This window comes from Camelina sativa, chromosome 2 (genome assembly GCF_000633955.1).
Source record: "Camelina sativa cultivar DH55 chromosome 2, Cs, whole genome shotgun sequence".
NCBI lineage: Eukaryota > Viridiplantae > Streptophyta > Magnoliopsida > Brassicales > Brassicaceae > Camelina > Camelina sativa.
The window spans coordinates 10,464,962-10,486,929 of NC_025686.1; the positions used below are offsets into that span (position 1 = coordinate 10,464,962).

General features: G+C 34.9%; 4 protein-coding genes across 4 annotated transcripts; 1 reads left to right on the forward strand and 3 right to left on the reverse strand.

The window, feature by feature from the left end:
• LOC104750462 (SKP1-like protein 17) lies at positions 3,780-4,244 on the reverse strand. Its single transcript, XM_010472255.1, has one exon. The coding sequence runs from the start codon at positions 4,242-4,244 to the stop codon at positions 3,780-3,782; it is 465 nt and encodes a 154-aa protein (XP_010470557.1).
• LOC104721743 (protein MNN4-like) lies at positions 5,107-6,081 on the forward strand. The gene is made up of 2 exons (XM_010439805.2): positions 5,107-5,565; positions 5,680-6,081. The coding sequence occupies exons 1-2, from the start codon at positions 5,496-5,498 to the stop codon at positions 5,904-5,906; spliced, it is 297 nt and encodes a 98-aa protein (XP_010438107.1). The 5' UTR covers positions 5,107-5,495; the 3' UTR covers positions 5,907-6,081.
• Positions 6,129-8,573, reverse strand: LOC104721751 (ras-related protein RABG3a). Its single transcript, XM_010439817.2, has 7 exons — positions 8,303-8,573; positions 8,166-8,192; positions 7,951-8,050; positions 7,719-7,865; positions 7,098-7,178; positions 6,863-7,008; positions 6,129-6,415 (listed from the first exon to the last, which is right to left on the reverse strand). Exons 1-7 carry the CDS (start codon positions 8,353-8,355, stop codon positions 6,349-6,351), a joined length of 621 nt encoding a protein of 206 aa, XP_010438119.1. The 5' UTR covers positions 8,356-8,573; the 3' UTR covers positions 6,129-6,348.
• On the reverse strand, positions 17,270-21,290 carry LOC104750470. The gene is made up of 5 exons (XM_010472266.1): positions 20,808-21,290; positions 19,568-20,653; positions 19,084-19,483; positions 17,580-19,000; positions 17,270-17,500 (listed from the first exon to the last, which is right to left on the reverse strand). The coding sequence occupies exons 1-5, from the start codon at positions 21,288-21,290 to the stop codon at positions 17,270-17,272; spliced, it is 3,621 nt and encodes a 1,206-aa protein (XP_010470568.1).

Sequence of the window (21,968 nt, forward strand, 5' to 3'; positions counted from 1 at the left end):
ACCATGACTACTTTACCAAACCACAAGTTGTTTAATTAATTAGGTATTCATATATTTTTTCTGATCATCCAAAAATAAGTATTCATCTATGAATGTTAACCATTCACATAATAGCGAACAACATCAATGAATTTGGAAATTTATGAAGAATGTAATGCAAGAAGTCTGGCCTAATTTAAGGTTTAGGGCTTAATGGTTGGGGTAGATCAATTTCATGTTTTCTAGTAAAAGATTTTCAGATTTGGCTACACTTGTTAAAATTGCTATGAAATTAAATTTATGAATATGGTTTATGATCTAAGAGGGGGTATTCAAATGAGGATTTTGGAAGATTTTGGGTTTCTATTAAAATTATCTGTTATTCAATTTATGATTTTAAAATCACTTCCCAAATCCAATGTTATTCAATTTGGAATTTCTATAAAATCACTCACAATATCTTGTTATTCAATCAATAATTTGTCAAAATTATATAGAATCAACTGTTATTCAAAATCTAACTTTTTTTTAATAGAAAATAAAAACACAGATTTTAGGAGACTTTGGATACATTTTTACATTAAAAATCCAATAGAAAAAATCACACCTTAGGCGGTGTTATTTTGAAAGATTTGTTTTTCGAAATATAAATAGTCAAAACATGTCCCTATGTGGCGTCGTGAAGGACATACGTATAAGTCATTCTCGGAGGTTTTTGAAAACCTGCAATGTCATTCTCGTCATATAAATCTCTTAAAATCACACAATATATTCCTTTAAAATCTAACCAAATCACAAACTATTTTTCCTTTTTTAAAATTGAAAAACTAACAAATCTACCAAAATATCCTAAAAACTATCAAAATCCAAAATCTCTCAAATCCTATCAAATTCTCCAAAATCCCATTTGAATACCCCCTGGCCCCCTCTAAAGTTAAGGTCTAAAGTTTAGGATTTAGGCTTTAGGGTTTAAGGTTTGGGGTTTAAGGTTCAGGTTTAGGGTTTAGGGTTTAGGGTTTAGGGTTTAGGGTTCAGGGTTCAGGGTTTAAGGTTTAGGGTTTAGGGTAAGATATAATAAAAGGTTTTATACTTAGGATTTTAGGGGATATGATGAAGTTAAAATTGTTTGATAGTTAACAATGATTATTTCACCAAACACAAGTATAACTCATCTTTCACCAAAGCGACACCTCTTCTTCTTCAGAAACCGTTTTTCCAATCTCCATAGTTTCCGGCCGGCGCTGGCTTCTCCGGCGTTGGTCGGCCCCTTCTTTTCAGTTTTCTCAATTTATCTTTATGTACAGTTTTTAGACAATTATCTCCGCAAATCCAGTTTCCAAATCCCCATCCTTTGCTCCTTTGGAAAGATGGTGTGGTCAGACTTGAGGCCGATAACATCATTCTCGACTTGTGTGGCGTTTAATCGCACCCAAAGTACAACGGGAGTCCTGTTTTTGAGGCGGAAAAGGGTTGTGTTGGTTCGTCTCTGTCGTGGTTGGAGTTCTACCCAAACACGCGTTTTCATTCTCTTCTTGTTGAAGAGTGTATCTCTGACTTTACTCAAGCCTCAGCCAAAGAGTAATTGTGTCAGTTCATTCCCATCTATGATTGATGGTTGTCATTCCGTCTCCCATGTATGTTTCTTTCAATCTTATCTGTCTCTTTACTACATGAGAAACATAACCAAGATTAGGATTTGGGATCCGGGAAGGAATGTTAGTCATGCCATTGTTTGGGTGATGGATTTAGGACTGCATCGATTTGGCTATTGTTGTATTGGCGTAAGAAATTTGAATGAGGGCTTGATCACATTTAGGCAACAATATATTATTGGTAATGGTCTGATCTGGATTTTGAAGAATGACTTAACAAAGCTTAGATGGAACTTTATTGCCATGATAGGGTCACAAGAAATTTGTGTTTTGTTTGATGATGTTTATGTCATGATGTTGATCAACTCTGTACAAGAGATGGAGACAACTTGGTTTACTCTCGGGGCAATGATTTTATATTTGCAGAGTCAAAAACTTATGACTGTGACTATTCACATTCGCTTACTGGGTGTTCTTGATGATGGTGTTGAGCAAAGTGAGAGATCAAACAAAGTATTGTGGCCTCTAGTTAATTTTAGAGTTTTGTTGAAGTTTATCAAGAAGATCTCTTCAAAGGATGGTATGGTGGAGATTATTTCTGTATTGAAACTACTTGTGAAGAATATTACAAGTCGAGATATCTCAAAACGACTTTGGTACGGAAGCATTGGTACCATTATGTCTATATTCCATAATTATGTTTGGACACATTGGGTTTACAGTTATGGTTCGCAAAAAGAAAGTTCAGCCACAAGATGCTGCAAGCAAATCATAACAGAGAAAAATCAAATATGAAGTTGGACAATAACCGATCTTATGAACGGTTAGCGAGTAAGGCTACTCTTCGGAAAGCATCATCAATCTCCCTTCTGCTGCATTTTTCTTAGTGTATGACGCATACATTTGCGTATGTAATAATTGTGTTACAGTAATCCTGTATAACGATTTTGTAATTACATTCTTTTGAATTTAATGAAAGTTTGATTTGCGGAAAAAAAAACTCATCTTCCATGTAGACTTGATTTTATGGACATGAAATATTTTACGGATTTGTCACCAATAATAAAAACCATTTGATTGAAACTATTAGTATCCACAAATAAGTATCCACATAATATGACAATTTTTGCATCCACATAAATGTAGTATATGTATTATAATTATTCATTTTAAATATAGTAAAATGGATCTTAAAATGTAGAAAAAATAAAATTAATGAATCTTAAAAACGAAATCGAAAATATATGTCATAATAATTAGATAAAATGATTACAAAGAGAAAGAGAAAAAAAAAGTGAAGAAGGAAGAAGAAAGAATCAGAAGAAGAGAGAGATGCAAATTTTTTCTGTCTTTTTTTTGCAACCATTCTAAGTCATTATATCCAAATTAGTAATTGAAATCGAATGGTCTAGGATGCAATCAATTACACACTCATCTCTAGTCATCATATCAAATTCTTAGTTAGAATCGGACGGACCTTAATACAACTGCTTTTTTCTCTCTAGTTACATATATGTTTACATGATCAGGGCTAAAATAGTCTAAAAATCACGTGAACAGTATAAAAGTTGGCAAAAAAGCGTCTCTTAGTCAGAAAGTGTGTCAAATGAACATATTTTTAGTAAAAGTGTGTTTCAGTGCAAATCTCCCTTTAAAAATACCACTATAACCCACGAGATGGTGGCTAGTGGTTCTAGCTTAGCAGAAGAGTTGCTCTGTTGGTCCATGCTAAGAATTAATTCTTCCCAAACGCAGAATTGCTAGCTTTATTCATTTGGTCACATATGTATGTGCTTGTTGCTGGCGGTCCATTTGCAAACTTAGGAGACCCTACCCATGGGATATCCTCTCCCCTAAAGTTATCAAAAAAAAAAATACCACTATAAATATTTTAATCCAAAAATTATCATTACAAACTTTTAAATCCAAAAATACCACAAAAGTTAAGATAATTTTTGAGTGTTTGTAGTTGAAGAAGTTTGGGTTTATAAGAAGTCCACAAATTATGATACTACTTTTTAGTGCCCAAACGAAGATTTTCTAAAACATGTTTGTTCATAAACATTGATTCTTTTTTTTTTTGGTAATGTTCAGAAAAAAAAATCACGTTAACTAAAGAGACGATCGAAGTCAGTCTCAGTCATACGCTAAAGAAACATCAACACATATCATTCTCGAAAAAGAAAAAAAATTAAGTTGTTTTGATCATTAAACCCATTCACTCTCCTTGTAAACCTTTTCTTCTTCTTCCGAATGTGAAATCGATCGCTCTGGAACAATGTTAAACATGGCTCGGATCTCTTCTATCTCTTTTTCATTTATGATATCTGCAATAGTTTGGCCAATGAGATCGAGAAGGCTTACAATGCTGAGATAGTAAGCAGCGTTCATGAGGTTGCATAAGGTATCAAAATCATAACGTCTCATGAACTCAGCGTCCCATGTCTCGAGCTCCTCCTTATCTTCAATTGAACCAGCATCATCATCAACGTGCTTCTTCAAATATTCAATAATCATGGGGAGGATCTCACCGGTGACGTAATGAAGCGGTATAGGGTTATCGGCGCATTCGTTTTCGATCATGTCTCTTACCATTAGTATCTTACGCACAACAGCCTCATCAACCTCAAAAGACTCTCCATCGGAGCTCAACAGTACAATACTCTTCGACATTGTTTCGTTTGTTGTGGGTTGAATTGAGATTTTATCGAAGAAACTGATGTAGAATTAAGGAATGGATCTGAGAAAACAATTAACCTATGCATGGACTATATATATATATAAAACCCCTAAGTACGATGAGTTTTATGGATAGGTAATTATGGGAATATTTCCTTTTTTTCCAAAACATGCAATAAGGAAAAGAAGAGAAAATCGGAAAGAACAATACTTGGGTTCACCCTTAGGGGTGAACCTCTCCATTCACCCTCTTATAAAATAAGGAAATAAAATCTATATAAATTATTATAAAATTTAAAACTTAAACTGCTCTTTAATAAATCCAAACCAACATATATAAAATCTAAACCTTAACCATCTCAATTGTGAACCCAAACCGATATATAACTTCATTCTATTTGTAAAATCTAAACCCTAACCATCTTATTTGTGAACCCAAATCGACATTTAATTTCGTTCCACTTGTAAAATCTAAACCCTAACCATCTCATTTGTGAACCCAAACCGACATATAATTTCGTTGTAATTATAAAATTTAAACCCTAACCACTTTATTTGAAAACCCAAACTGACGTGTAATTTTATTCTAATTTTAAAAATCTAAACCAAGCCAATATTTAACTTTCCTTAATTAAAAGTATACAGAATTTGTTTCCTTAATTTGGTTTGTTTTTTAATTTAATTTTGATTTATTTTTTTAATGAAATATTAGATGGAATATTCTGATTGGCTGAAAGAAGAGGGGGGAAATGGAAAGGTTCACCCCTAGGAGTGAACCTAAGCTTTTATATGTGTGTGTATATAAATACAAAACGAAAGCTTAGCCTATTCATATCTCTTCGTAAGTAAAATCCTTTGTCTTCTAACTTTGCTCTAGTCTAGACGAATTTTTCCCTTTTTTTTTTGTTTGTTTGGTGATAATGTCGGATGAAGGAGGAGGTCTAGCGATCAGGAGTACGACAAGTTCTTGCGTAGAGCTGGCCCAAGACACAAGCTGATGAAGCATCAGCTTGCGGCTGCAAAATATATAGATCTATAATTGGCCCTATTTCACATAAAGTTCCTTTAATCTAGTGGTATAAACAGTGGAAAGGAGTCTAGGTGTCAGGAGTTTGACTCTCAAAACTCTTATTTATTTGTGTTTTCATTAAAAATTTTTTTTTACAGACCTAAAAATATTTGTGGGCCTGTGGCCTCATAATTCTCTGCTGTGAGATCATCCCCAATGATCAATGTAATCAAACGATGCCTTCTTACGCGGACTCTGAGCGGTTGATTGGCGATGCTGCCAAGATTCCGGATAACACTGTCTTCGGTATGCGATCTCATCCTCTCTTTTTGTTTGTTTGACCAGATCTGTTTTCAATTAGCTTGTCTTTTTATACTTAACTGATCTTTGTTTTTTTTTGTTTGATAATTATTGTGGCAGATGCAAGAAAACAGGAAGAGGATGAAGAAGCTAAGCAACTATTAGTAGATATGATAGTGAATGAAACAATGAAGAATCCCACTTTCATGGAAAGCTTAAGAAAAACCAAAGTAGATACCGCATGGGACGAAAAGAGAAAACAAGAAAAAGAGGAGCTGAAGGAGAAAAGAGATGAAGAAAAAAAGAGAGGAGCAGCAGAAGAAAAAACAAGACAAGGCCATGGGTAAGAAGAACATAAAATAATTGTTTAAGCATAGTTGTAATAACTTAGTAGGGTTATATGGATTTATGATTTTATGGATTTGAAAATCCAGTGTTATTGGTTCTTTGTTAATTAGGTTTAAGTTTGACTTCACAATTTCACCATATCTCCAAAATAATAAATTATACATGTAAAAGGAACATATGGTCTAACTATGGATGCAGTAAGCCAGTAACCCACAAATGAGTGACACCAAACTTAAATAGTGTGACATATAAGAGCAATAGTGGTTCTTCCAAAATAACAGTTTTATCCAGCAGAATCGATAGACTCCTCCAATCAATTAATATATGATGGAATGGCAAAAAATTGCTACTACAAGCTTATCGTTCTGCAACTCAAGAGTACACCAACCTTCAATGAATGCATAAAAAAAACGAATGTAAATGAATCCTCAGATCTGCAGTTCAGCAAGCGCAACCACCGCTTTTTGGCTCGTTTTCAGTCACTGCATCTGGTATGCCTTGGAAGTATCTGCAAGTAACCCAAAACATGGCATATAAACGACAGACTGTATCAAGTATTCAGCTTATTTATTATGCATTCTTGGTTTTTCAATTTGGATGACACAGGAATCACAGACTCTGGAATTCAGAAGTACACAAATGATCAAAACCCATGTAATGAATGTCTCTGTCTTTATCAATAATCACCAAACTTTGGACGCAGTAAGAAATTTTCGGGTTTCTAGTTTCTATACTATCTGCCTTCTACATTTAAAAGTTATCTTCAGATTCAGATTGAGATCTACACTATTCAGACTATCAGGTTAAAGAATTAGACAATCCCAACAAATCAACAATGGTGGAACCTGGTACCTAAGATCTTTATGTTCTATATTTCAGTAGTATCTTAATTCAGCCAAGATTTCATGGTTTCCAAGTTCTCATCTAATAGAGCTAAACCAAAGAGAATACTTACATATCTTGTTCATGTTCGTTCGCAAGGGCGGTTTTGGCAATGGTTAAGAATGCCTCATCAACATTGAAATCTTCTTTCGCTGATGTCTCGAAATAGGGTATGTTACCATTTGAAGCACACCAGTCAGCTGCTTTCTTCTCAGAGACCTGTAATTTAAGAGAAATAAAACTCGACTGAGTAAAAGACTGAAAAGACTTCAAGCACTATGGAAGACACATCTTGATCTTCCTCTTACCACTCTACTGCTCCCTCCATCAACGTCAACCTTGTTTCCAAGCACTATAAACGGAAATGTCTTCGGATCCGACGGACTTGCCTGTGCCAGGGAATTAATACAAGTTAGCATAGTATAATTTGCTAAAGTATCATGAAAGTGTGAGTGCAGAAAATCAAATTAAACAAGTTACAGGGATTATAGATTAACGAATTCTAAAACTGTTATGAACACGAAATCAAGTTAGTAATATACTTGGCTTAACTAGTAAACCAAGGACTATCATTCAAATATAAAAAAATGTTATTATTTATCAATCATATTGTTTTATGATGAGACAACAATACTGCAGAGGTGGTCCTGAGAACAAAAAGAGATATGAAAATAACCAAAAACTCTTCCAACCACATCATCAAAATAAGAGTTTGACTCTTAGTTTGTTTAAGCTAAACGTTAACCAAAATCTGAAGATTGTGACTCTGAAATACTCAAAGCTAATGATTCCTATTAAAACAAAACAATCTCATTCTTATTTCCATGTATTTATCTAAGCCAGAGCCAACCTCAATTGTATAGCATACAACAATAAAGCATACCAAAGCAAAGTGTGCCAGAAAAGAAAGGGAAATTGCTAAAAGAAACCTGTTTAAGAAACTCCTCGTGCCAAGTTTCAAGGTTGTCAAAGGACTTCAACACATTAACATCATAAACCAAGGCACAACAATCTGCTCCTCTGTAAAAAGCAGCACCAAGACTCTGGAATCTTTCTTGTCCAGCAGTATCCCAAATCTAGTAAAAAAGACACAAAACAAAGTGTGAAATCTTGAAGAAAAAGTATATTCCTAAAAAAGGTTTAAAAAAAAAAGGGACAAACCTGTAAAGTAACAAGCTTTTCCCCAATCTGAAGCTCCTTGGTTACAAAATCAGCACCAATCGTTGCTTTATACTGCAAACTAAACTTCTTATGCACATATCTAAAAAAAATCACCCAATTAAGGAGACACATCTCAAAATCATAACATCCACTCGAATCCAAAAACGAACGAATCTATAGCAACTAATTGGAATCAATTCAATTTGAAAGGATACTGATTCATCAAGGAGGTCTTCCCAACCCTATAAATAAAAATATCACCAAATCAAAATCAAAACATCAAAACAATCGAAGATCAATAATGAGAAATTACGCATAAAGAATCATTTTAGGCATCGGAATCCATACGTACCCACTGTCTCCGAGGACAATGACCTTAAGCAAAGTACGTCTTCTCGTCGCCATTGGAATCTAAGAGACAGCGTTGAAGAATCTGTAGATCTCGGAGGGAGATGAGAGCGAAGGAGAAGGATTCGTGAACAGTGGTGTGTGAGAGGATTCTTTTGTAGGGATCTCAATTTCTAACTTTTTAATCGATTTGAAAAGAATCCGAAGATTGACAAAAGGGTAATTAGTAAAGGGGCGCCAATTAGATAGAGAGAGAGATCGATCCCTTTCGTTTTTTTTTTTTCTTTTTTTTCCTGAGAATGATGAATCTGATTATTTTACTTTTATTTTCTACAAAAAAAAAAAAAATAAAAAAAAATTAAATCATTAAGAAAATTAAGTTCCTTTTATCATTTGATTCCACTTTGGCCTGATCAATGTAACAACTTCGGTACATCGGGGTGCATATAATTTTTATTATTATTTATATTTTATATTGTACTTGTTTGTTAAATATTGAATGTTTTGCAAATAGATGAATAACTAAATTTTCTGATCATTGTGCGGCTAAATATTTATATTATTTTTTTTATCTGCAAAATATTTCATGACCATTTATTTATTATATTTTGTTTTTTTTGTTTAGTGTTTGATATTATATTTTCATTTTTACTTATTATAACAAAAAGTCAAAAAAATAAGAGATCTAAATACATAGTAATTTATTTATACGTTATGATTAAGTCATATTTTTCAAATGATTTAATTATTTTACATAATTAACTTAATTTTATATGTCAAATATTCTACCATTAATTGTGTTGACAAATAATAAAGTGAAGATTTAACCCGTGTTAGCACAAATTTAATGATATTTTATTAATTCCAACATGTATTTTTTATCACTCATTTACTATATAACAATATTATATAGTATTTTAAACTTTTTAATTTTACATATTCGTAATATTTTAAAATTTTATTAAGTTTATATATATTAATTATAATATTTAAATAAATGTAAATCGAAGTTCTTCTTATGTTAAAAATAAAAGCTCACAGGTTTTAAGAAACAAAATATGAATCAAACTAGGATTTAACCCGCGGTACACCGCGGGATAAAATTTTATAATTATTTTAAAATTTGGATTGTAGGTTTTCTTAGTTTCTCTTATGTTTTTTTCATAATTATTTAGATTTTATAGTTTTAGATGATTGTTAATTTTAGAACAATAAGATGTGACAAATGCATATTGAGGTTAAAAAAATATTCTAAAATTAATTATTTTCAAAACCTATGGAATTACCCGTGAAGGGAAGATTATTTTGTATAAATTTATAACTTTTTATTATTTAAACCAATTGTAATAGTACTGAATTAATGATATCCCCTTTATAATAAAACGGAAGTACACAACATTGTTTTGTAGACTATATAATTTTAATAAGTTGGTTACAAATATGTTATACATTAATTGATAGATTAATTGGTTACAAATAGGTTATACAGAAAATCTTAAAGAGAATATTCTAAAGAATCATATCATCTAGCTTACCATATTAATTTCCTTTATTAAATTATTCATCAAATAAAATCTTTTGATATCTAACTTAACATATTAATTTGTTAATTATCATTATACTTCACCTCTCATTTTTATATATGATTCTATTTTGTGAAATAAATAAATTATCATATTATTTATTATAATTAAAAAATAGTTTTATTTCTGGTTATAACATAAGCTGAATTTTAAAAAACAAATATAAATTGTTTAATCTATAAAATATTCAAGGTTTAGTAATATTATTCTTTAAAAATAATATCTATTGAATTAAAAATTTTACTGAGTAACGGGTCAAAATTTGACTATTTAAATTCAATTTTAAATTTTTGTTGAATTTTATAATTTTATATAAATTAATAAACTTTAAATAATTTATTTTGAAATATTTTTCATATATTGAAACTTGATATAAAAGTTAGAAACTATAAACACTCTAAATTGATTTGTTATAGCAATGTCAATAATACATCACTATAATATGAAAGAATTTCAAGAAACCAAGTATATTAAAACAAAAGTATAACAATATATTAAATTACTCATAATATAATAACTCGCTTTTTAAAAAGCACATTTATAAATTTATGTCTTATAATGACATTCAAGTCATGATATAGAATATACATTGTTGAAATAACTTCACATATATAACCTAATACAATATGTTAAAATTTTATTTTAAAATATAAAATATACAAATTTTGTATAAAATAAAATTTAACCAGTGTTATAGCACGATACTTATCTAAAATCATTAACAATATAAAACTTACAAAATAGGCGATTTTCAAGCCATCATATTTAGCATATGATTTTATTGTATAATGTTTTATCCAAAAAATCATTTTAAAATAATTACATAAATTTTATTTTATATAAAAATTACAATATAAATAAAATAAATTTCTACCCGTGCTCTAGCACGGGTCTTAATCTAGTTTTAAAATTAAACAGATTGTAGTAGCAAACTCAGTCATGTCATACAATAAAGTATTATTTACCAACAGAAAAAATGAATACTCATTATCTATTTGAATTAGACAGTTTTTTCCTCTAACTGTCTAACATTTGTCTGATATATATAACTAACAAATGTCTTGCTTCATAAGTGAAGCCTAATTCGTTGAAATAATGTTTCGAAGTAGCTCTTATGCCTCATCAGACAAATGTTGGTAACTACACAACCGTTCGTTTAGCCAAGTGAAAATAGTTGGAATCAGAGATAGGGCCATTCCTGTTTAGTTTAGACTTTTTGTAGAGATGATCAAAATTAAGCACTTGCATGGGCAAGACCAAATGTCTCAACAAACCCCCAGTCACTAACAGAGACATGATTCACATAACGTGAACCAAAATCCTTTTGACAAAAGCATGGATCTTAACACCCTAAGGTTAAAAAAAAGGAAAAAAAAAAATATAGATTAGAGAAATGAAAATAAAAACAGAAAACGTAAAAATGATAATGGTGTATAATTAAAAAAGAATAATAGCACATAATCACCTTCTCTTCCGCCAATACTAACTCGTGTCTCGTCAGTGTGGTTGATATATTTGTTTTTAATATATATAAGAAATAGTATGTCGTCTTTGGTGAGTTTAGATCTTGAGAGTAAGATTGTATTTATAGTGTATTGATAAGTTGGTAGGCTTTTATGTTAGAGAATAGTGAAAATCTTGGTTAGTGTACAATACCTTTAAAAAATCCTATAGTCAAGTTAGTTTATAATAAAAAGAATTAGAATCAAATTTTAATAAATGAAATGAAGACTTACTTCTCATCAACCAAGACAGTTTCTAATGTCTCGCTATATTTTACAGTATATTGTCCATGAATGTGGGATCTTAACTTGGACGTCCTTGACAAAAAAAAAAAAAAAAAACTTGGACGTATCATGCGTTTTGTGAAATAGCAAATCTCTGAAATAAGCAAATAAAAAACCATTGAATTTTAAAAGGTAAAATTTGTGCTGATATATTTTTTTGTTTGCGATAACTTATTTATATAGGTTTAGTGTCTTGGGATTAGGTTGGATAGAAATTTCAAGAATAGCTTTGCAATCAAGCCAGAAATCTGAAACAAATGCTATATTAATAACAAAGATCCCTGAAAATAAATTATCCCGTAATTGATGGGAAGATCATAGTTTATCAAGTTTAGTAGTAGTTATTATACTCAATAACCATCTTTCCAAAACCATGGGAGAATAAAATATATCCGAATATCAAGATAGTATATATAAGGAAGATTATGTTTCGAGATATTATGGATGATCTGATATTGATTCTTTTTAATTGTTTCTATATTCCCGATTTTTTAGTTAATTTGTTAAGCCAGTATACTCAATCTTATAGTTTTCCTTAAACAAAATTGAGATTATTGTAATGTCTAAAACCGAGATTTATATCTATATTTGTAATCCAAGATTTATGTAAAAAACGATTTCATTTATATAGGATCCGAATAAAATCTTGGTTTCAAAAAAATTAAGTTATTAATATTTTGTAAAATTTGTTAGGCACTAATTTTATAAATAAGTACAAATAAAATGGTAGAACTCAAAATGTACTTCAAAAATGTATATATAGATTATTGTTTTCTTTGTTTGCACAGGATGCAGAGATAAAATATCACCATACACAATAGAAGGTGTGGTTATATATATCATAGTTTTTTATTTCCATATTGATTATGCTGTATTTTTTTAGTTGGAATGTTATATAAAATATTTAGTAAACAAAATCTGAAGTAATGATATTTTTGGAAATTGTTTAGGGATTAACTTGTAAATAAGTTTTAAATAAGTACAAATAAAATGGTATAACCCAAAATATACTTCGAAAATATATATATAGATGAAAGACCTATACTGTAGGAAAAACAAGCGTAGTGGTGTGTGTTCATCATTTTCAGTGATACAAGTACAACTAGTATATCATATGAAATTAAGATTGTATGTAAGTTAAAATTTAGTCACAAAATCAAACTTTAATCAGAGACTAGTTTTTCATATATATATATATATATATATATATATATATTATTTAATGTCAAAATCTCATATATATATATATATATATATTTTTTTTTTTGTCAACTGGTGTTGTATAGATTGATATATAATACAGTCGGTTACAACAGCCCAAACATACATACAGAGAGAAAGGACACAAACTTCAACCCTTACTCTGCTACACACAGTAGCCAAAAAACCACAATCAAAACAGCTTAAACAACAGCTGCCATCTATAACCCACCATACTAACTATAAAACTCAAATTCAATCAGAGGATAAAACACGTTTCTCCTCAAATAGACCATTTAACCAAAAAGGGTGGCCTAACGCCACATACGATTGCAACATGCGATAAATAGTGACACTCTGAGCTACAAGCAAAGCACCTCTGTTTGAAGATGAGTTTTCCAAAAAGAATTTCCAATATGCAATAGACCTAAGAGACGAAGCAACCTCCATAGACTGATATCTAAATGAAGGCGAAGTTGCCGGTTTGGTAATCGCATTTACCAAATACTCTTCTTGTAACGCAAAAACCACTTTGTTCACTCTGTGACTCGACATGCTATCAATTGCCCACTGCAATCCCTTTAGCTGAGCCTCCTGCTTATCCTTAAACCTGGATAAGGCTCTTCTGCTATGTAACAACACCATTCCTGCATGGTTTCTCAAAATCCACGTACAACTTGCTTACTTATTTCTGTTTGACCAAGAGAAGCCAACATTACATTTTAGCCAGTTTGGTGCTGGTCGTCTCCAACCTTTTCTGTTCTGATCGAGACCAACACTCTACCGCCGTTCTTCACCCGAGTCTGCACTATCCTCTTCCCCTTATGCCTCGTCGTCAACTTTTTGAGCTTCTATCCATTCCAACCAGTCCTCTCTGATTTTTTGAGCTGATTCCAAAGGAGAGAAGCCTTTTCCTTCAAACGAAATCAAGTTTCTATTCTTCCAAATTCTCCACAATGTCCAGGGGAAATAATTCCTAAATTCATCAGGCTAGAGAGGGTTTCTAACATTCTCTAAAAGATAGTGAAAGTTAGAGAAGACTGAACCATTGTGGAGACCTTCTTCTGGCGTAGGAATGTCAGTTAACGCCCAAATTTGTCTAGTCAGGGAGAAATTGAATAGTACATGATTGATAGACTCATCCACATCTCCACAGATTTGACAAGAAGGATCCATTTTCATGTCTCGACCATTCAGTTTTGAAGCAACAGGAAGGGCTCCACTCAGCACTTTCCATAGGAAAACCTGAATCTTTGGGTCCGTTTGTAAATGGGAAAAATGCCATAAAAATCCTCAACTTTCAAATTTGGGACAAAATAATCCCCAACTTTTGAGATGTCGTTTTTATCCCCAACTTTGGGTTGACCTTTCCAAAAATAGCAAACTTTCTTTGACCTTGCCGTTTTAGGCACGGGGTTAAGTCTCCGTTAGAAGCTAATAGACGGGGTTAATAAACCGTTAACGGCTTCCGTTTAGCCAAAACTTCGACGTCTTATAAACCACAAAACACTGAAGGAAATAAGAATCCCCAAATCGATTTCTAGGTTTTAGTTTTCAAATCCCCATGGAGAAGAGGTAATCCAGGGAGGCCAAATAATCATGCTAGGAGGAAATCATTGTTTGAAACTGCCTCTAGCTCCAACAAAACCCAGCTAAGAGGCAATCAAGTCATGACCTGCTCAAATTGCAAACAAGAAGGACACAGCCGACAAGGATGTACGAATCCGAGAGTTGCAACACCACCAAAAAGAAGAAGGGGTCGACCAAGAAAAGGACAAGTAAGATTTTCTATTTTCTATTTTGAACATTGGACATTAGAATTTATGAGCAACATTGATTGTAACATTTTTGATTGAAATCAGGAGCCAAGGGTTATATTGTTTGGACAAGGTCAACCATTGTAAGGAGATCCTTCTCAACCATCTCAAGGACCACCAGCTCAGCCATCACAAGGACCACCAGCTCAGCCATCTCAACCAGCTCAACCATCTCAACCATCACAAGGGAGATCTCATCCATCTCAACCATCACAAGGGAGATCTCATCCAACAACCTCGGTCAGAGGAAGATCTCATCCAACAACCTCAGACTTTTAATAACCTAACATAAAAGTCTTCTGATTTCCTTGCCTAAACAATACAAAACTATACAAAATGGTCATAACACAAAGCTAAACAAAACTGACTTTGAAGCACAACATAAAAACTTGCGTAGTTCTTTTTTGTTGGCCATATCTTCTTCCTTCAATTCTTTCACCATAGCATCTATCTCATTGACCTCTGCTTTGATTTTGCTAATCTCATTTGCAATGATGGATAGTCTTGGTAAGGCATCTTCTACTTCTTCAAACACGGCATCCTCCACCCACTTGAACAAATGATTCTAATGTACAACCGACAAGTAAATATAGTTAGCTTACCATGATTATGAAGTCGAATTTGAACTGCACGAATTGACATATACTTACATCCCTTTTGCTTGTCCACGTATTGACATCTCGTTTGCTTACACAACGAAAGAATGGTCGTCCCGGGTTCTCTTGAGTTTTAGAGGTAAATATCTTGACATCAAAGCCACACACACACTTCGACGGCACACCACGTTCACCTACGCCACCGGATGTGATAGAACTTGAACTCATCGGAAAAGAGAGAGGTTGAGAAATCGAATTGGGGATTTGAAAACTAAAACCTAGAAATCGATTTAGGGATTCTTATTTCCTTCAGTGTTTTGTGGTTTATAAGACGTCGACGTTTTCGCTAAATGGAAGCCGTTAACGGTTTGTTAACCCCGTCTATTAGCTTCTAACGGAGACTTAACCCCGTGCCTAAAATGGCAAGGTCAAAGAAAGTTTGCTATTTTTTGGAAAGGTCAACCCAAAGTTGGAGATTAAAACGACATCTTAAAAGTTGGGGATTATTTTGTCTCATATATGAAAGTTGGGGATTTTTATGGCATTTTTCCCTTTTGTAAATCCCAAACTTTGGCTTTAAGAATATTGGTGGAGGGAAGTTGGTTGGCTTCCACAATCACTGGGGATTTACTTGAGAGCGAACCCAGCCAATATGCAGAATTAACTGAGAATTCTCCATTTTTATTGTGCTTCCAAGAGAAAAAAGTCTTCACTCACAGTCACTGGTTTTATCTGAAGGATTCTCTGAACATCATCTGGGAAGAAATTCTCCGACAGCTTTTGGGGATCCCAATCCCTTCTAACCAAATCAATCAATTCTGAGGCTCTGAGATTAGGATCGAACATATCAGTTCTCCTCCATGGAGCTCTCCAACCTTCATCATCTTCAATCTAAGCGTCCAACCAAACTCTAAAGGATCTTCCATTCCCAACATTCTTCTTTAAACCCCGACAAAGTAGCTCTCTGCCAAACAAAATACTCCTCCACGCAAAAGAAGGTCGCGGTCCTAGAGGCGCCTCCAGAAAGTTAGAAGAGGGAAAGTACCAGCTTTTTAATATTTTGGCAAATAAGCACTCAGGGTTTTTCAGAATCCTCCAAGCCTGCTTGGCTAATAAGGCTTGATTAAAGATGTGAATGTCTCTGAAACCTAAGCCACCTTGATCCTTAGGGTAGACATAGCTTTTCCCAACTTAACTAATGAATATTCTTCGAATACTCAGTATTACTCCACCAAAAGTCTGCCATGAAACTGGCTAAGTTAGCACAAGTAGTTTTTGGTAGCTTAAAGCACGACATAAAAAAAAACTGGCATGGCTAAAGCAACTGATTTTAAGAGAACTTCTTTCCCTCCTTGAGAGAGAAGATTAGAGAACCAACCAGAACATTTCTCTTTGACTCTGTCTTTAATGTAATTCAACAACTCCACCTTTGAGCCACTAAAGCATTCAGGCATCCCCAAGTAAGTGCCAGCTCCTCCTTCTTTGACTATACCCATCTTGGTCTGAATTTCTACTTTGGTGCCTTAACAGATCTTGGAGCCAAAGGTTATGGAGGACTTACTGAGATTTAACGACTGACCTGAGGCATCTCCATACTTTTTCAATGTATCCAACAGGAATGAGCATTGATCAACTGTTGCTTGACACATGAACAAACTATCGTCTGCAAACAGGAGATGGTGGACCTCTGGACCTTCATCCCAAAACCTGATGCCCTGAAAAACACCATTTAACTGCCCTTTATTTAAGAGGTGAGTTAAACCTTCTGTACAGAGAACAAACAAGAAGGGAGATAAGGAATCCCCTTGTCTTATGCCCCTCTGCGGATTGATCATTTCAAAAGCTTGATCATTAATCAAGACAGAGAAGGTGACTGACGAAACACATTTCATAACCCAATCCACCCACTTCTGATGAAAACCCATTGCTAACAGCAAGAACCTTACGTAGCTCCATTCTACTCTGTCATAAGCTTTTGACATATCTGTTTACACCGCCATGCACTGAGTGGAGATCTCCTCATGAGAAGAGAGGTTGTGAACCACTTCATGAGCAATCATGATGTTATCAGTTATCAGACGATCAGCTACAAAAGCTGATTGATTAACTGAGACGATGAAGGGCAGAATGGGTTGCAGTCTAGAGACCAAAATCTCTACATATGCGGCCAGTCCTTTCCACATCTCTTGGTTCTCTACCTCTCTTGGTTCTAGGCAGTCCTAGAACAAAATCCATTGAAAGATCAGTCCAAGGTTCAGTAGGAATGGGTAAAGGAGTATACAAACCATGGGGTTGTACTTTAGACTTGGCTTGCTTGCAAGTGACACACCTTCCGCAAATCCTTTCCACATCTCTCTTCATATGCGGCCAGTAGAAGTGATCCTGCATAATACTAAGTGTTTTGGCCACTCCAAAATGTCCCATTAATCCTCCTCCATGAGATTCCCTGACAAATAACTCCCTCAAAGAACATTGGGGCACACAAAGACGGTTATCAAAGAATAGGAATCCATACATTTGATAATATTTCCCATGAGCGACTTTAGAGCATTTTCTATGAATCTCTTTAAAATCCTGGTCAGTTGCATACAATTCCTTAATGAACTCAAAACCAAGTAACTTAGTTTCAAGAGCTGAAAGAAGAACATACCTTCTAGACAAGGCATCAGCCACCACATTCTCCTTACCTTGTTTGTATTTTATGACGTAGGGAAAGATCTCAATGAATTTAACCCAACGTCCATGCCTTTTGTTCAACTTTTGTTGGCCTTTGAGGTGCTTCAAGGATTGGTGATCTGTGTGAATGACAAAATCCTTTGGCCAAAGATAATGTTGCCATGTTTGGAGTGCCCTAACCAAAGCGTATAGCTCTTGGTCATAAGTGGGGTAATTGAGTGTGGCTCCTCCTGATTTCTCACTGAAGTAGGCAATGGGTTTCTTTTCCTGCATCAACACAGCACCAATACCCACTCCTGAGGCATCACATTCTATCTCAAAAGTTTTGGAAAAATCAGGAAGTGTAAGTAAAGGAGCTTGAGTTAACTTCCCTTTAAGTATCTGAAACGCCTCCTCCTGAGCTTGTTCCCACTTGAAACCAACATTCTTCTTGATTACCTCTGTGAGTGGAGCTGCTATTGTGCTAAAATCCTGAACAAACCTTCGGTAGAACCCAGCTAGACCATGGAAGCTCCTTACCTCTCCAACGGTTTTGGGGCTAGGCCAATCACGGATGGCCTTGATCTTTTCTTCATCCACCCTGAGTCCATCAGCACCTACAATAAAACCTAAGAAAACCACGTGATCTGTTCCAAAAGAGCACTTCTTAAGATTTGCAAATAACCTCTCTTTCCTAAGAACATCTAGGACAGATTTCAGATGCAGCTTATGTTCCTCACGGTTCTTGCTATAGATAAGAATGTCATTAAAGTAGACAACAACAAAGTGACCAATAAAAGCTCGCAAGATATGATTCATCAAACGCATGAATGTACTAGGTGCATTAGTAAGGCCAAAAGGCATGACAAGCCACTCATACAATCCTAGCTTAGTTTTGAATGCAGTCTTCCATTCATCACCTTCTTTCATGCGAATTTGGTGGTAACCACTTTTCAAATCTATTTTTGAGAAAACAGAAGAACCATGCAATTCATCTAGCATGTCATCAAGCCTAGGGATCAGATGCCTATACTTTACCGTAATGTTGTTGATGGCACGGCAGTCTACACACATACGCCAAGAGCCATCCTCTTAGGCACAAGGAGAACAGGTACAGCACATGGGCTTAGGCTCTCTCTGATGTAACCTTTTTCAAGAAGCTCTCCAATCTGCTTTTGAATTTCCTTTGTTTCCAACGGATTGGTTCGATAAGCCGGCCGGTTTGGAAGTGACGCACCTGGGATGAAATCAATTTGGTGTTCTATACCTCTTATTGGCGGCAACCCGTTAGGGTTCTCTTCTGGAAAGATATCTGAGAATTCCTGCAAAACGTCTATCAAATCACTCGGAAGCTCCGGTGCAAGGTCAGAAAATCCCATTAGTGTTTCTTTATACACAAGTAAAAGCAATGGCTGTTGAGAGTACAAAGATTTCCGTACTTGGCTCTCTTTGACAAAGAAGTTGGAGTTTTTAGGAGATACCTCAGATTTTGCTGGTTTAATTTCTTTTTCCCGGTTTTTCTTCAACTGGACATGGTCTTGATGGACCTCCAACGGAGTTAAAGGAACCAGAGTGATTTTCTTTCCTTTATGCTCAAAGGAATGCCGGTTGGTGTAGCCATCATGTATCGCCCTCATGTCAAACTGCCAAGGTCGTCCTAGAAGGATATGGCTTGCATCCTTGGGAAGGACATTGCACAGGATCTCGTCTTCATATCGGCCGATGGTAATAGGAACCGTGACTTGCTCCCTGACGTACTGTTCGCCTGTTTCATTCAACCATTCCAGTTTAAAGGGCCGCGGATGAGGTATGGTCTCAAGTCCAAGCTTCCTAACAAGAGTTTCACTAGCAACGTTAGTACAACTTCCACCGTCAATGATCAAAGAACAAACTTTATCTTGAACTAAACATCTAGTGTGAAAGAGATTCTCCCTTTGTTCTCGGTCATTGGATTTAGGCTGAACGCTCAATGATCTCCTAGTGGCCAGAAGTGTCCCTTGAGTTGGATATTCAAACTGTTCTTCCTCTTCGTCAAAGATTGGACCGAGATCTTCCTCTTTTTCTTTATTGTCCTCAGACTCCACTTCACTGTTGTCTAGGAGGATCATTACCTTTTGATTCGGGCATTTGTTGGCATAATGTCCAAGTCCTTGACATTTGAAACACCGAATATCCCTTGCCCGATTGTTGGTCTCGACTGCCTTTCCTTTATCAAAACGAGCAGGAGCATTAGTCTTAAAAACTGAATTTGATGGGGTTGGAGACTTACCTTTATCTTGATAACTTGGTTTTGGAGCAAAGAAATGTTTAGAGAAACTCTTCCTCTTGGTTTGTTGTTCGATTAGAACCGCCTTGTGCAACATTTCCTCCAAGCCTTCATATTCTTGAAGCTCCATTCTGTCCTGAATGTCCCGGTTAAGGCCTGCAAGGAATCTGGCCATGGTAGCTTCTAAGGTTTCATCTACATCCGCCTTGATCATTAAGCTTTCCATTTCCTGGAAATAGTCCTCCACAGATTTGGTTCCTTGAAGCAAGCGTCTGAGTTTTTGGTGGAGATCTCTGTGGTAATGAACCGGTACAAACCATTTCCTCATCAATGTAGTGAGCTCTTCCCATGAAGCTATTGGTCTTCCACCTGTCCTTCTCCTGTGAGTCATAACTTGATCATACCAGTTAATAGCATAGCCTGTAAACTCAGTTGCTGCTAACCTAACCTTCTTGAGTTCAGAAAAATTTTGACAATCAAACATTAACTCCATTTTCCTTTCCCATTCTAAGTAAACATCCGGATCGTTTTTACCTTCAAAGGTTGGAATTTTAAGTTTTAAACCACCTAATTGTCATTTCTTGCACCAAAAGGATTAACATCACCTTGATCACGGTTTCTATGACTTCGTCTNATTTAGAGAAACTCTTCCTCTTGGTTTGTTGTTCGATTAGAACCGATTTGTGCAGCATTTCCTCCAAGCCTTCATATTCTTGAAGCTCCATTCTGTCCTGAATGTCCCGGTTAAGGCCTGCAAGGAATCTGGCCATGGTAGCTTCTAAGGTTTCATCTACATCCGCCTTGATCATTAAGCTTTCCATTTCCTGGAAATAGTCCTCCACAGATTTGGTTCCTTGAAGCAAGCGTCTGAGTTTTTGGTGGAGATCTCTGTGGTAATGAACCGGTACAAACCATTTCCTCATCAATGTAGTGAGCTCTTCCCATGAAGCTATTGGTCTTCCACCTGTCCTTCTCCTGTGAGTCATAACTTGATCATACCAGTTAATAGCATAGCCTGTAAACTCAGTTGCTGCTAACCTAACCTTCTTGAGTTCAGAAAAATTTTGACAATCAAACATTAACTCCATTTTCCTTTCCCATTCTAAGTAAACATCCGGATCGTTTTTACCTTCAAAGGTTGGAATTTTAAGTTTTAAACCACCTAATTGTCATTTCTTGCACCAAAAGGATTAACATCACCTTGATCACGGTTTCTATGACTTCGTCTAGGTCGGTTTATGGATCGGTCATCTTCTTCATGGAACTCCTCTTCTTCAATTTCCTCCTCGGGCCGGTGAGTCCTCCTTGAACGTTCTCTCCTGGCTGCGGGTCTAGAGCGGGTTTGTTGGCTATTCTAAATCTCGTCAAGCCTCTGGTGTAGTTCTTCTAGACCTGTATCCATAAGGTTAGTAATAGTTTCATGCAATGCCCTCATTTGCAAGTTAGATAGCCCAGCGACAGAATTTCCTGGCTGATCTCTTTCTCCATCACTTTCCATGGTTTCCTGAAAACTTAACACCAAAAGTTAGCAGATAAAAAAAAATCCTCACCCACACAAGTGTTTCTCTCAATTTTGGTAGGTCACTCAAGAGCTTTCTCCCTAAGTTCTAAGAGAACAAATCCAAGCAACCCAATGGAATTTCCAAGCAACAAGGGAAGAAGGAAGATAGAAAGACAAGAGAATTTTGTGAAATCTGTTTTAANAGGAGATTTTATGGATTGAAGGGTCGCACAGCAGTTGCGGAAGGCTGCTGATATTCTCAACT

Coding starts and splice junctions, on each gene's coding strand:
- LOC104750462 (XM_010472255.1), bottom strand. CDS start 4,244: ATGTCGAAGAGTATTGTACTGTTGAGCTCCGATGGAGAGTCTTTTGAG.
- LOC104721751 (XM_010439817.2), bottom strand. CDS start 8,355: ATGGCGACGAGAAGACGTACTTTGCTTAAGGTCATTGTCCTCGGAGAC. Junction 7,179..7,718: donor ACGAGGAGTTTCTTAAACAG/GTTTCTTTTAGC, acceptor TCCCTGGCACAG/GCAAGTCCGTCGGATCCGAA. Junction 7,009..7,097: donor ATGGAGGGAGCAGTAGAGTG/GTAAGAGGAAGA, acceptor CTTAAATTACAG/GTCTCTGAGAAGAAAGCAGC.
- LOC104721743 (XM_010439805.2), top strand. CDS start 5,496: ATGCCTTCTTACGCGGACTCTGAGCGGTTGATTGGCGATGCTGCCAAG. Junction 5,566..5,679: donor TCCGGATAACACTGTCTTCG/GTATGCGATCTC, acceptor TTATTGTGGCAG/ATGCAAGAAAACAGGAAGAG.